Here is a 13,598-nt window from a genome sequence, read left to right as displayed (position 1 = left end):
AAAAAAAAAGCTGAAAAAAAATTTAATAGATAAAAAATGTTTATATTGGTATTGTTTATAAATACATTAGTATCCATTGAAGTATGCATGTAACTGTATTAATATGCCTCTGAGGGTGCTTAAGTATGTTGTGTGCTTTTAAGTGTGTATGAGACTGTGTTATATCTGCATATATATATATTTTATGCATTTGTATTGTAGTCACTTGAAATGTTATTCTTTATCTATTTTCTATTTTTATGTGTGCTTTATTTATATAATTAATATTGTGAAATTTACCTGCTGACAAACTGCTTTGGCAGTTTACCGTGTGCTAAAAAGAAAAAAAATAAGAGGTGGATATTTTTACATCAACTCGCCTTTTGAAAAGGGACTCTATATCCTCACTTCAAAAGTAAAACCCATTAATTATTGCCACACTATTATCTGCCAGTTAACGAGTATTAATATTGAATCCATAATATTATGTGCGTTGATAAGTGTGGCTTTGTTTGTTTTGCTTCACCCTATTTCTAAGAACATATCGATAGCTCGATGTTAATGGAATAAATATTTACAGCAGTTAATGAGTCTAACTCTATTAACCCGTGAACACATTAACGTGAGTTATAGACCCCTTGAGGAATTGAAAAAAGTATGCCCTCATTTTCTCAAATTTCCCTCGGTATGTTTGTATGACGAGTTTTTATTTTTTATTGAGAATCTTCAACACAACTAGTGCTCGGTGAAAAATTCAGTATACGAAACTATAAAACACGTTTAATTACATAAACGTATTATTGTCACTTCCCTTTTTTTTCGTTTCAAATAAAAACGTAAATCTTCGTTTGTTCAAAATCTTAAATCTTCGAACGTCCTTCACCGATTACTTTGAAATTTTGACTCAACGTTGCTTTCTAATATGCTTGTGTTTTTATATATTTATATTATGTAGATATCACCTGTGAGAGGTAAAAACATGCTTATTTGGAAAACAGCATAATCTGTCGGACAAACATGCTTTTTTGGAAAAAAACAGCGTCATCTGCTGGACATAAAAGCAACGCTCGCTATTGTTTTTCTATCTGCACAGATTGAGCCACACAACGCGTGGCGGGGTACAACTAGTAATTAATAACAAATTCACAAATTTTGACAAATCTTTCGCAAACATGCAAGCAATGGCGGTCGATGACTTTCGGAATATATTACAATTCTTTAGAAATTTCTATAGTAAACTTGTAAATGCAAATAAAAAGTGTGGTGTTGCCACTTTCTAACTCTGCTTAAATCATATATCTCACAGTAATAGAAAAGAAGATTGAACATAGACATATGAATATTAGTAGACCTGCCCTAAGTGATTAAAAGCGTATTATTCCCCACTCCCCATACCGGTTCCATTGGAGCCGGCTGGGCTCGCGTATGGCTTCCCGTGAATCTTGAGAATGTGACGTTATCATTCTTGTTCGAACTAGCGTCGAGCTATGGTCGAGGCATTTTATGAAATAACACGGCAAAATAGTGGCTTGTGCTATGAAAACTTGTAAAAATAGATGTGAAAAAGAGAATAAACCCAATTGTCGTATTACATTCCATATGTAAGCATCATTTTAAGCTTATTCACATCGTATAATATGAATCAGTTGTAGAAACATATACTATCACATCGAGATACATTTGGTCGAATGTAGCGATTCTCAAGTGTGCGCATCGTTGTTACTGGGAAGTAAATTATGAACACTTATAAAAGTGTCTTAACTAAATACGTAAACAAAATATTCGACTCTGAAAATAGAAGAATTTTTTTTTGCCGAATTTGGACTTCGCAAATTTGTTCATAACGTGACGAGTAATTTGCGCTCCCATGTAAAAATGTCTATTCATTCAAAAGCAGATTTTACTTTAAGAACTAAATGGTGATATTAAAATGCGAGATGCCTATATACTGTCAGATTGATTTATTGACGAATCACAGTCAGCTTTACCCCCTTCGTTCTTCAACAGTTGATTTTACCCCTCACCTTTAATTTCTAGTCTATATACAGGGTGGCCACAGACCTGGAAAACCGGGAATTATCAGGGAATTTTACCGAACCGGGAATTATCAGGGAAATGTCAGGGAATTTTAAAATTTTCTTAAAATATCAGGGAATTCCAAAAATAAAACGAAATTCGTTATTTACGATTTTCGTTTTATTATGTTTTTTGAAGTCCCAAAGTTGTGTTTTATTACTTTTACTTCCGGCGTGTGTAACAAAAGATATGCCGACAAAGACAAACTAGATAAGTAGGTATTTTTTAAAAATTATTTTCGTAAATAGCCCTTGCAACACAGTCGTAAACCACCCGCCTAGGTTTTTCCCCTATACTATGTAGGTGCGAAATCTGTAAAGAAAAAGCTAGCAAAGTTACAACAAAGTGTCAAAAGGGTCGGACACCCAGTACGGTCGTAATAAAATTTAAAGATTTCATTATCAACATTTTTACAAAGTGTCAATACAGTAGAACCTCGTTTATTCGAAATCCACGGCATCAAAAATCAAATTTCGAATTGACGAATTCCCACGTAATTCGAATTTTTATGAAAAACAAAAAAAAAACGCAGAAAATCGATTTTCTCGGCCGCCTCTTCAAATCCGGGTGGTATTTTAGTTGTAAATTCCTATTAATACCAATTATTTCTTTATTTTCGCGGCCGATTACAGTAGCGGCGGGCCCTTTAAATTCAGATATTCGCAATAAATTCGTAAAAATGCTATATATTTACGCGTAAATCGAGATTTCGCTGCCGATTTCGGTCGCGTCCTACTCTTTAAATTGAGATATTCGTAAAAATACGATATATTTCCGCGTTAATCGAGATTTCGCGGTAATTTTCCGTCGCAGCCGGCCCATTATTTAAAATATCTGAATTTAAATTCGTAAAAATACGATATATTTCCGCGTTAAACGAGAATTCGCGGCCGTATTCTGTCGCGGCCGGCTCTTAAAATTCAGATTCGAAAAAAATTCGCAAAAATACGATATATTTCCGTGTAAATCGAGAATGCGCGGCCGATTTCCGTCGCGGCCGACCCTTTTAATTAAGATATTTGATGTCAATTCGTAAAAATATAAAATATTTCCTCGTAAATCGAATTTAATCGGCAGTTTTTCGTCGCGGCCGGCCTTTTAAGTTCAGGTATTTGAAGTAAATTCGTAAAAATATGTCATATTTCGGCGTGAATCGAAATTTTTCGGCCGATTTCCGTCGCGCCGTATTTTTTAACTCGGATATTCGAAGTAAAGTTAGTAAAAATACGATATATTTCCGCGTAAATTGAAATTTCGCGTCCGATTTCCGTCGCGGCGGGCCCTTTAAAATTCAGATATTCGAAATAAAGTCGTAAAAATAGATATATTTACGCGTAAATCGAGATTTCGCGGCCGATTTCCGTCGCAGCGGGCCATTTAAATTCAAATATTCGAAATAAATTCGTAAATATATGATACATTTACGCGTAAATCGAAATTTCGCGGCCGAGTTTCGTCGCGGCCGACCCTTTAAATACAGATATTTGGTGTAAACTCGTAAAACTACGACATATATCCGCGTATTTTTTTAAACGTATTTTCTCGGCCCTTCAAACTCGGATATTCGAAATAAATTTGAAAAGGTACAACATTCCAGTGTAAATCGATTCAGATTTACAAAATAATAATACTAATTAGGACGATGTATAACCACGTAAAAATACATTTTTCGGCGTTTTACCGCCACGGCTGACTTTTAGATTCAGATTTACGAAATATTATGATTTATTTTCGCAAAAATCAAATATTTTCGAATTTCACGAACAAATTTTCGTGCGCGGACAAAAATAAATTTCGAATTACGAATTAACGAATTTCGAATTAAAAAAATTTTTGTATGAAAAAATTTTTCTGCGGAAATTTTTTTGACGAAAATTTCGAATTACGCGTTTTCTCGAATTATCGGGGTTCTACTGTACTTACTTTTGTTTATTTGTCTATTTTTGTCTGGTCTTTTCATTTGTACACAAATTTTCTTCAGGCGAAATATCATAAATTTGTAATAAGTGTATTTTGTTTTGAATAGATCATTGTGGTGCAAGGAAATAATAAATGCTTAAGATGACGGAATTCCCTTTATTTATGTATCTGTTCTAATTTTCTGGCGTGGATGAAAATCGTGTTTCAAAAATAAAATTTTGAACGAAATGTCCTTATACCAAATAAAACATATCAGGGAAAAATATAGAAACTGCCCTGGAAAACCTGGAATTATCAGGGAATTTTGAAATCCGTTTTTTGTGGCCACCCTGATATATTCTTATGTCTGTGAGATTGAATGACTTTTATGAGTCTGTCTCAGTTTGTGCCAAAAAATGCACAAAAATACTCTACTGCTATCAACGTTCTGTGTACTAAAAAACGCACAAAAATGCCCAAGGGGTTAAACTTTAGCGTTTATAAATTCTTTTAAAAAAATTTTTTCTCAGATTTCTATGGACTCTCTACTGCAACGAGGCTGGCACACACATCCAAAAGTTTGAGTTCATCAAAGCCCTACAGCAGGAGAATGCCTCCCTCCACCCGCCCGGAGTGCGCCCCGTCTCCATCGCATCCTCTGAGTCCCTGAGCGCTCTGTTTGGCAAGAGCGGGGAGAGGGCAGATTTCGACGCCTTTAGGAACTGGATCCAGCTAAGGGCGGACGCGACGGTTCTATCCAAATGGATCCTGCTGGAGCCAAGAGTCAGGCTGACCTCCGATCTGGAGACGCCCACATTCTATCAGACGTTGGCAGGCGTTACGCATTTGGAAGAGCGAGTAAGAAATTTATGCTTTACTAGTTAACTGCTATTATTTATGTGTATGTGATTCAACGGGACCTATTTTCAGTAGTTTTGTCTGCAATGTAAATATGCCAGTAGTAGTCGCTAGTAAATAATTTATTGTCAAAGGTAACATGGTAAGCAGTCAAAAATTGAGTTCCATTTTATTAACATCCCTGAACTGGCAGAGGAAGGATGAAATGAGATCTCTGGTGCATATGCTTGGTAAAACAATGTACAATATACAACCGTATTACTGATGTGGAGATCGTATAAGAATGCAAGGCCAATGTATTGAACAAGATTAATAAAAGATGTTTAGATGATTTCGACGTGTATAACAAATGGATGGAGAAAGGACTGTCAGGAGAATATATTTATGTAATGAGCTGATGAGTGGTATAAAAAGTCAGGAACGCCCCAAAAAGACATGGCACCATCTAATGAATCTAATACTTATGTCGTATAATGTCAAGTGTCAGTTTGCATAATATAAGAGTATGTAAATGTAGCTAGTGAACTCTCCGTTATGTAATACAAATATTACCGCATGCATCTACCTGCAGCAGTGAGGTTTGTGGAAGTTGCAGTATTCTGTATCTAGATTCATCCATGTCACCCAACATCAACCACCATATAGGAGAAGAAAAAAATAGTGACACCAAGCTCAAAAAGACAATCGTTTAATTAATCTAGCAGATACCACAATTTTTTTGTTTGTTACAATTTATTCATTGTTGTTCTATAGTCAATTAAATATATTTAATCAGAAATTAACTCAGCCAGCAATTCAATTGCAATGCGTAATTAATTTGACATGTTTAAATAGTATAATCTTCCTCTTTCACCGCACTGTGTTTACATTGCGAAAATTCCTAAATAATATGCTGATAGTGGTGATAATATTATCTGGGCTAAAAACATTTTCATATTGTTTGTTCGATGTCAACAACGAACCGAGGCTTAAAGAATGCTGCAAATAAATTGCCGCTAATCTGTCTGGAGCAACATGCTTCTTGATAACATACACAATCTAGTGCTGCAGCTGAGGTATGTACTCTTACCTATATCGCTATTACGTGCTGCGTTTACGAGGCAGAGGGAGAGGTCGTAACCAAGGGCGGCTGGTTGCACAGTGTGTTTGAGTGCAGCACTGGTAAATTATAATAAACTTTATACAATCTACAAAAGTCATTTAAAAATATTATGAGGGAGAGCAATTTCTCTACAAGGAGATACCTTGTAGAGAAATTGTCAGTGGCCACCGTGCGGCGACTCTTGGTTGTGTGCAGACCAAAACAAGTGGATCAATTTATGATTTTGCATGTAACTTCTAAAACTTTGAAAGCGTATCGAGCCGACCATATGTACGGAATATTAGCCTGTTCCCGTGTTTTACACGGAACCGAGATTTTCCGAGTCCTGCCGAAGTTTAACGATTGTAAATAACTCGAGCATGAACCATTACCCGAGGGTACATACCATACATACCCGAGGTACTATGACCGAAGTTCTTCGATTGTAGATCACTAGTTAGTCTAGCATCTAGAGGCTTTTAGCCTTTTTAGTATTGATCATTCTAAATACTGATAAATTAATCCTGTTAATTAATAAATTTATTATATAAATAAATGTAATCAGTGTTGAATTTATAAGAGATAAGTAAGAGTAGGTGGAATTATTTTTACCTGCCACCATCACATTTTCAGGGCAGCGGCCGCCGCTGATCATAACAGAGCTATCAGTGGTACGACTATATTAATGTATACAGAAATACATGTTATTTGGTTCTATCCTTCTCCTCGTTCGTTCAGGCGGGGGCGGGGTGCAACGCATTTCCTGGTGGCCCGATGTTCAATAGGACTGAAATTTTCCATTAAATATTTTAAATTGCTGCTTCTATACTGAAGACGCTTTTCACCATAAATAAACCATTCACTAGATCGATATCTTTGGGCTTTTTGTATGAAACAAACTGGTCCTCTATTTAACCATAGATGTGCCAATATTTAGATAAATCACGTCGAACACTATCGACGAGGATAGAGGAAACTCTAAAATATGCGCCACCATAGACAATATAATTCTCATTCTCATCTCACCTACTTATTAGCCTAAAATATTTTTTAAATAAAAATGTTTTACGTGTCAAAATATTATCTCACAACAGGAAAATGAAAAACTCAGTTACATGTTAAGCATTTTTATTTCAGCAAGACAATAAATTATAGATACAGGTTAAATCATTAGCGAATGATGGAATCCTACCTAGCATGATACAATCACGATCCAGTACGACCTCACAATACGCAAATTCCCGGCAGAAACACGGATCCTGTCTGAAAAAGAAAGTAGATTCATTTCTGGGGTGAAGTTAAATTAAGGGTTTTACAAATTAGCAAATTAGGAACAAAGAAAAGAGAGATTCTCACCTTTTTTTGGTTATGTGTTCTTTTTTGTGTTTGAGATGTCAAGATTAAGTGTTGGCAATGCGTAATTTCACAACGAACCACCCGGCCTTTTCCTCCCGATTGAGATTGCTGACGGACATCTCGCTAATAGTGAAAGTGTTGCCTGTCTAATGATGTTCTTGTAATATAATAATATTTTTTATTTAATATTTAAACAATCGTGCATTGGAAAATCTCATAAATAATTGTCACCACTTCTATTACGGCAACATTGCTGCTTAACCTGCTTTGTTGGACACTAATGACCAGATTTATTACATATTTTTATTATTCTATTGTTAATGCATAACGGTGATATTAAATAATAAAACAGTTTTAATGATTGTAAAATAAATATAAAGAACAGTAGACCTCGCAAAACCAAAACTTCCTCTGAAATTAAGATTTGTAAGTAAGTACTTTAAAACCTACCTAATTAATTACAAACCATGTATTATTTTACGTAATATATATTTTTTATTTTAAATAAGGAATTATACAATTTGGCCAAAGAATCTTCACTATCTCAATGACGATTAGTTTTTAAAACCTTTAGATAGGTTGGGTCCATAATATTGAAAAAATGCGAATAAGAAAGTCCAGAACCTTGAACCGAAAACGAAACATACAAACAAATTTACAGACAAACTAAATGTTAAACGGTTGAGTTAAAACAAGAATTCGCTATGCTCAATCAATAATAAGAGGAAAGCCTCGGGGTCTCCTGTGAGAAATTAATGTTTTAAAAGTTCAGAAAAAAACATTGTCTCGGGTAATAGCCCGGGTTCGACACTAAACTCTTTTCACTTGACCCTCGTAGTATGAAAGAAATTAAAATCTCAATTCACCTAAATTATCTATGTCAACACAAGCAAAATTTTCCATTTATAGTGATGACAGTATGAGGAATTCAATATTGTCAGGTTTTTCTTATCCGAGGCAAGTTTTTTTTTTTTAAATGTAATAATAATAATATATCTTTATTTAAGAAATTTGTAATATTGGAAAGTTTCCATAGTGTACATTTGTTTATAAATTAGATAGTAAATAGAATTAACAACAGAAAATAATAATGATAATTTTTTTAAATATTTATGTTGAGGGATCAGTAGGATTTATAGGCCCTGTTAGGAGTTCTACCGAGCCGAACCCTCTGGTATGAAAATATCTGGAGTCGGTGAATTATTTTCCCATTTGATCTCTGTTGAGTTGATGTGTTGTTCTTGTATTGTTTTGTATTTATTTTGCTTATATAATGCACTTGCATAATGTTGATTGACTAGATCAAGGCTGCCCAACCTTTTTAACAGTTGGGCCAAATTGACGATTTTGAATCACTGGCGGGCCACTGAATGCCTGACGGTTCCTATTTCCATGGGGGGGGGGTTGTTAGAGAATTTCTATAAAAACATAATTCCTCACAAAATGAGTGCTCCCCACCAAATAATTGAAATCCATGGGGGGGGGGTTGTTACGGAACTTCGCTGAGAAAAAATTCCACGCACCCAAAAACATCATATGTGATTCCCCACAAAAAATTTTCGAATTCCATGGGGGGGGGTGGCTACAAGATTCCATTTCGGACGCAGGCCCGCGACACTTTTTCAAATTGGCGGATTGGGGGGTTTTTTGAAAATGGTTCACGCGGGCCACTTATAATTCGTTCGCGGGCCACATTATGGCCCGCGGGCCTGGGGTTGGGCAGCCTTGGACTAGATGATCATTTGTGGAAAAGTGTGTGGAAGGGTTTAGTTTTTCATATGGGGAAGATTTAACCTGGACATAAAATCGGAAATAATAAATAAGGAAGGGTTTAGCTTTTCCTGTGGGGAAGATTTAACCCGGACATTAAGTCGAAAAATAGGTAGTATGTAACAAATAGAAAAAGTTGAGGTTTCTCATAATCTGCCTCACTAGGCTAACAGCTAGCCTGTGTTGAGGCTAGCCGCTATTTTAAAAGTTAATTTAAATATATATGAATATACCTACACTTATATTATAATATGTATAGTATAATCGCTCAATATTTTTGTTAGATCAATAATTTAGAATTTGGATGAGACAAATTATAATGCATATATTATATCAGTCATTTTATGTGAAAGCATCTGAAACATATTGGGCTGTATAAATTCTCAAATAGTTTCCAGATAGACTTATATTCCCACAATTATTAATGAAAATGAAAACTAAATATTTCTTGCAATCTTATCTTTACCTTATCAGTGAAGAACATTAATTGCTATGATAGATCTCTTACATATTAAATACTTGCCGCTACAATGTGATAGTACTCGTTCAGATTAAGGTTACTAATAAATACCTCGACTTATCTGTCTTCAATATATCTGGACATGATAAGTCAGTATCGCTTGGACATCTTGTTTTCACAGTCATTCATTTGGCATTACACGATCCATTAATATTTGACTTAGCGTCAAACACTTATTGACAAATAACAAGGCAAAGTACTCTCAATAATTATTATTCTAGAAATAATGATGTTGCAAAACTTCTGAAGAACATGATAATCATGAAGATTCCACCATAGCTAATGTATCATGTGTAAACACTCAAAGATTATAGAAAATTTATTTCTGATTCGATTAATGATTCTAACGGTCAATAGTTTTTTACTGTTGTGCTAGTTTTTGAGTACAGGCCCAATTAATTGCTCTTTCGAAATGGTTGTTGATTTTAGAAATAAATGTTGTAATGAGTAAATATTACAAACTATATTGCAGAAATGTTTTTTCTTCTTGCAAAGTGTCCATGAACTACTCTGATGATGGACACAGCAAGAATGTACGAAACATTGAGTCACCCCAATAATCAATTGGCGAAGTTTATTTCTGCTTTATTCCATAAGGAAACTGTAAAATTTGAATTATTCCGATTCCATAATGATTTCCTTAAGATGTTGGAAAGTTTGGATTAAAAATATCATGAAGGTCTCCGTGGTGAAGAGTTAAGACTCTCGACTAGCAATCCGGAGGTGTTGAGTCCAAAGTACGGAGCGCCGCTACTCCCCACTTTCTTCTTTTTCCCTTCCCACTACCTTCGGCATCACACCATACCCCAGTTGGGGGTGCCATAGTCTTATTGGCTCCAGACGGTTAGGAGCAGCTGGGATTCTTGTGCGGTATACACATTAAAAATTTTACCGTTAAAAAAAATCCTAATAGATGTCAAAAGGTTTCTCTCTTGGTCTTTTGTGTGAAGTTTATCATTTATATTATGCTACAACAAAAAATTGTGCTGACAGATCGGTACTGTGAGATTTTCAGAAGTCTAGGTGCTTCAATAAATCAACTCTCTGAGGCAAACAATATTTACTAGTCATTCAAATGATATAAGATGTGTTGCATTTAGTAATTATGTATGTCAAAATAAGAAAACTGTTATATTATTTTGTCCACATAACGAGGCCCAAGTACAAAGTCTCCAAACTGATGTCCAGAGGAAGATCGATGAAAGAGGAAACTTTGTGTTTTTTTAAACTTACGTTAATGGTCCAATTCTGTTGTTTTGTGCTGCAGTCTGTAGGACAATGACTGCTTTAATGATAGGCTACCTCGAATATGTGAAGAATCTCCCTATTGAACACTCTCTGTCCTTTTTTGAGTTTAAAAAACAAAAAATGATGAATATTGATTTTTTATTGAAGCAAGTGAAAATGAAAGTCATTAATAATTATTATTTTATTATTATTAAAATATGAATAAAGAAATATATTAGAAATTCATCATTGCATTTAGGATAGATCCATTGCCAATTTTAGTGAGAATAGAAGCAAATATAGTGCACAGAGTTTTGGCGGCCGGGCGGGAAGAGCCAACGAGTCACGAGGCTGGCTGAATGAAGCGTCGTTCCATGCAAGAGCTTTGTCACGTCTTGCCACGCAAGAGTCGGTTTTACCTCCCTAGAATTGTTTCACATTAATAATTCCGACACTCTCATCTACATGTGTTGTACTGATTGGCAGATTGGACACGTTTTATTTGAGCAAGGAAGGAATTCAACAATGAACATGCATACATTATTTTTAACAATGGGTATTTAATTTGTATAATATATAGGCAATTCTTAACAGTTCTTGATTGCTTGTTTTTGTAGAATTATACTAGACTCCTGCATTTATAAATTGTAGAGGACAAACCATGATTAATCACGTCACCATGTAATTAACTCCTATTCACCCCAAAATTCCAGATGTAAAAAGTAGTGAAAAACTACAATGAAAACATATTTGCGAGGCAAGTTTGGGTACAGCAGCCCCAGGAATTATTTATAGGATAACCAAAACCTCTGCCAAAGGTCACCCCGAGTGTTTCGCTACATTTGGTGACTTAGCAGGGGTGCCCGGGGTCATTGTGTGAGGTGTGTTCAGGATGCTCCTGCCCGTCACCTGCGTGGCGTGCCAGATCGGGAGAGGCTGGTTTGGGGAGACCCTTTGACCTCTTTTTTTATTTTTATTTTTATTTATTAACTTTCAAAAATACATTTTTTACAATTAAGTCCCGTTAAATTGATTGATATCAGTTTGTCAACGGGTTCTTTTAACAATTACTTTTTAAATACATATACAATTTTAACAAGTACATAAAATATACACATAATTACATTAGTACAAAAAAATTCTTTCACATAACCATTTTTTTTAACATACATTTCCTTCTGTGAGTCAATTCACAGCTTTTTATTGAGTTTGGTAATATGTTGTAAATTATTGGAACGAGGTATTCTAGAGTTCTTTGACCATATTTATTGAGGTATCTGGGAACTACAAGTCCATCGTTTGCAATTAGTCTTGTATTATGAACATGTGTCACTATTTTATTATGTTCAGATTGAGATGTATGCTGACTTGCAATTTTAAGCCACAATAAAGGTAATAATAATAATAATAATCTCCAACTGGTATATTGACCAATCGCCTTGCGCCTCAGTTGGAGGGATACATTCATATGTCTGTCACTCCTGGACACTGATCCCTAGATTCCTACCCATCCCTCATACCTTTTACCTTTCCAGAACTTCCTTTCCTTAAAAAGACCCTCCACACAGCATCCCAAAAGATGACATAGGCCCTGAGGAAAATTATCTTCCTAAGGGCCTCCTGTGTGGGGTTAATATAAAAAGTTTTTCGTCAAGCATTGTGAATTCTCTCTGTTTGCATAAAGTTTCTTTAAGTTTTATTTATGTCTATGTCTATCCTGTAAATTGAACGAATATGATTTACATGGTGTAATTGCTCTCCTCTAAAAATAAAATAACGTTTTTGTTCCTAGGACATCTCGGCGCTGGAGAAATGCTTCTGGTACCTGCAGTCCCGCTCGCCCACGGGGCAGCTGGACCTCCCTGTCCTGTCCCCGCTGCTGTCCCCCCCGGTGCCCCGCCAGGCGTTGCAGGGCCTGTTCCTGGCGCTGGACGAGAATCGCGATGGACACGTCGACTTCAAGGAGCTGTGCTGTGGCCTCAGTGCCGCCTGTCGGGGGCCCTCGTGCGAACGGATGAAGTGTGAGTATCCTAATGCCTAGCTGTTTACCATTGCCTTTAAATATATTCTCCAATTGTAAGTTGGGTTGTTTAATAAGCTGAATTTTAAATCCAGGACTTCTGGCACTGGGGTTTTGTTTTGTAATTTATTTTCTTAAACGTAAAGTAATTTAATTGCATTGCAATTTCTGTGTTTAACATGCTGTTAGATTGAATTGTAAATTTTTGTGTTTAAAATGCCGTTAGATTAAATTGTAAATTTTCGTGTTTAACATGCCGTTAGATTAAATTGTAAATTTTCGTGTTTAACATGCTGTTATAAAATAGAAGCAATAGCAAAATTAATTATCAATGTAAGATAATAAGTAGAACAATTTTTATTGGAACAACTTTTCTTTAACTTTTGAAGATTGTACCCATCAATATTATTTTGCAACAATTTTTTTCCCCCAAATTTCAATGATTGGTTTGTAACCTAGATAGTGTCTCGGATAAATATATCCGATTTTTATTTGTATGGGATACCTGTTGACTTTTTTTTCTTAAATTCTAAATGAATATTCAATTTTATTTAAATACGGGAAAAAAAAATCGTTAGTTGAAAGATAACATTGTTAATTCTGTATTTGAAATATCAGATCGACAAATTTGATGTTTAATAACTAGATCCCAATGGTCGAGTGTTTAAGAAGCTGTCTTGGCAAGACAAGAGATCTTGGATTTGATTCCTAGTTGTGACTGTAATCTTTTTATTTTCTGTGTCTTGTTCTGTTTCATGTTTCGTTTTGATTTATTAGTATTATCTTCTTCTTTAATCACTAATATTAATTAT

The 13,598-nt window shown here is 35.1% G+C and overlaps 1 protein-coding gene across 1 annotated transcript in view; it reads left to right on the top strand.

The window, feature by feature from the left end:
• Usp32 (Ubiquitin specific protease 32) overlaps nucleotides 1-13,598 on the top strand; it is a 62,797-nt gene that overhangs the window by 10,281 nt on the left and 38,918 nt on the right. The window contains exons 3-4 of the mRNA XM_089645291.1: nucleotides 4,485-4,812; nucleotides 12,559-12,787. Coding sequence (XP_089501417.1) covers nucleotides 4,485-4,812; nucleotides 12,559-12,787 — 557 coding nt within the window. The remainder of the gene's footprint in view (nucleotides 1-4,484; nucleotides 4,813-12,558; nucleotides 12,788-13,598) is intronic.

Source organism: Hesperophylax consimilis, chromosome 22, assembly GCF_061612785.1.
Source record: "Hesperophylax consimilis isolate HC1 chromosome 22, BYU_Hcon_1.0, whole genome shotgun sequence".
Taxonomy (NCBI): Eukaryota; Metazoa; Arthropoda; class Insecta; order Trichoptera; family Limnephilidae; genus Hesperophylax; species Hesperophylax consimilis.
Note: the sequence above shows the minus strand (reverse complement) of the source record. Positions and strands in the feature narration are given on the sequence as shown.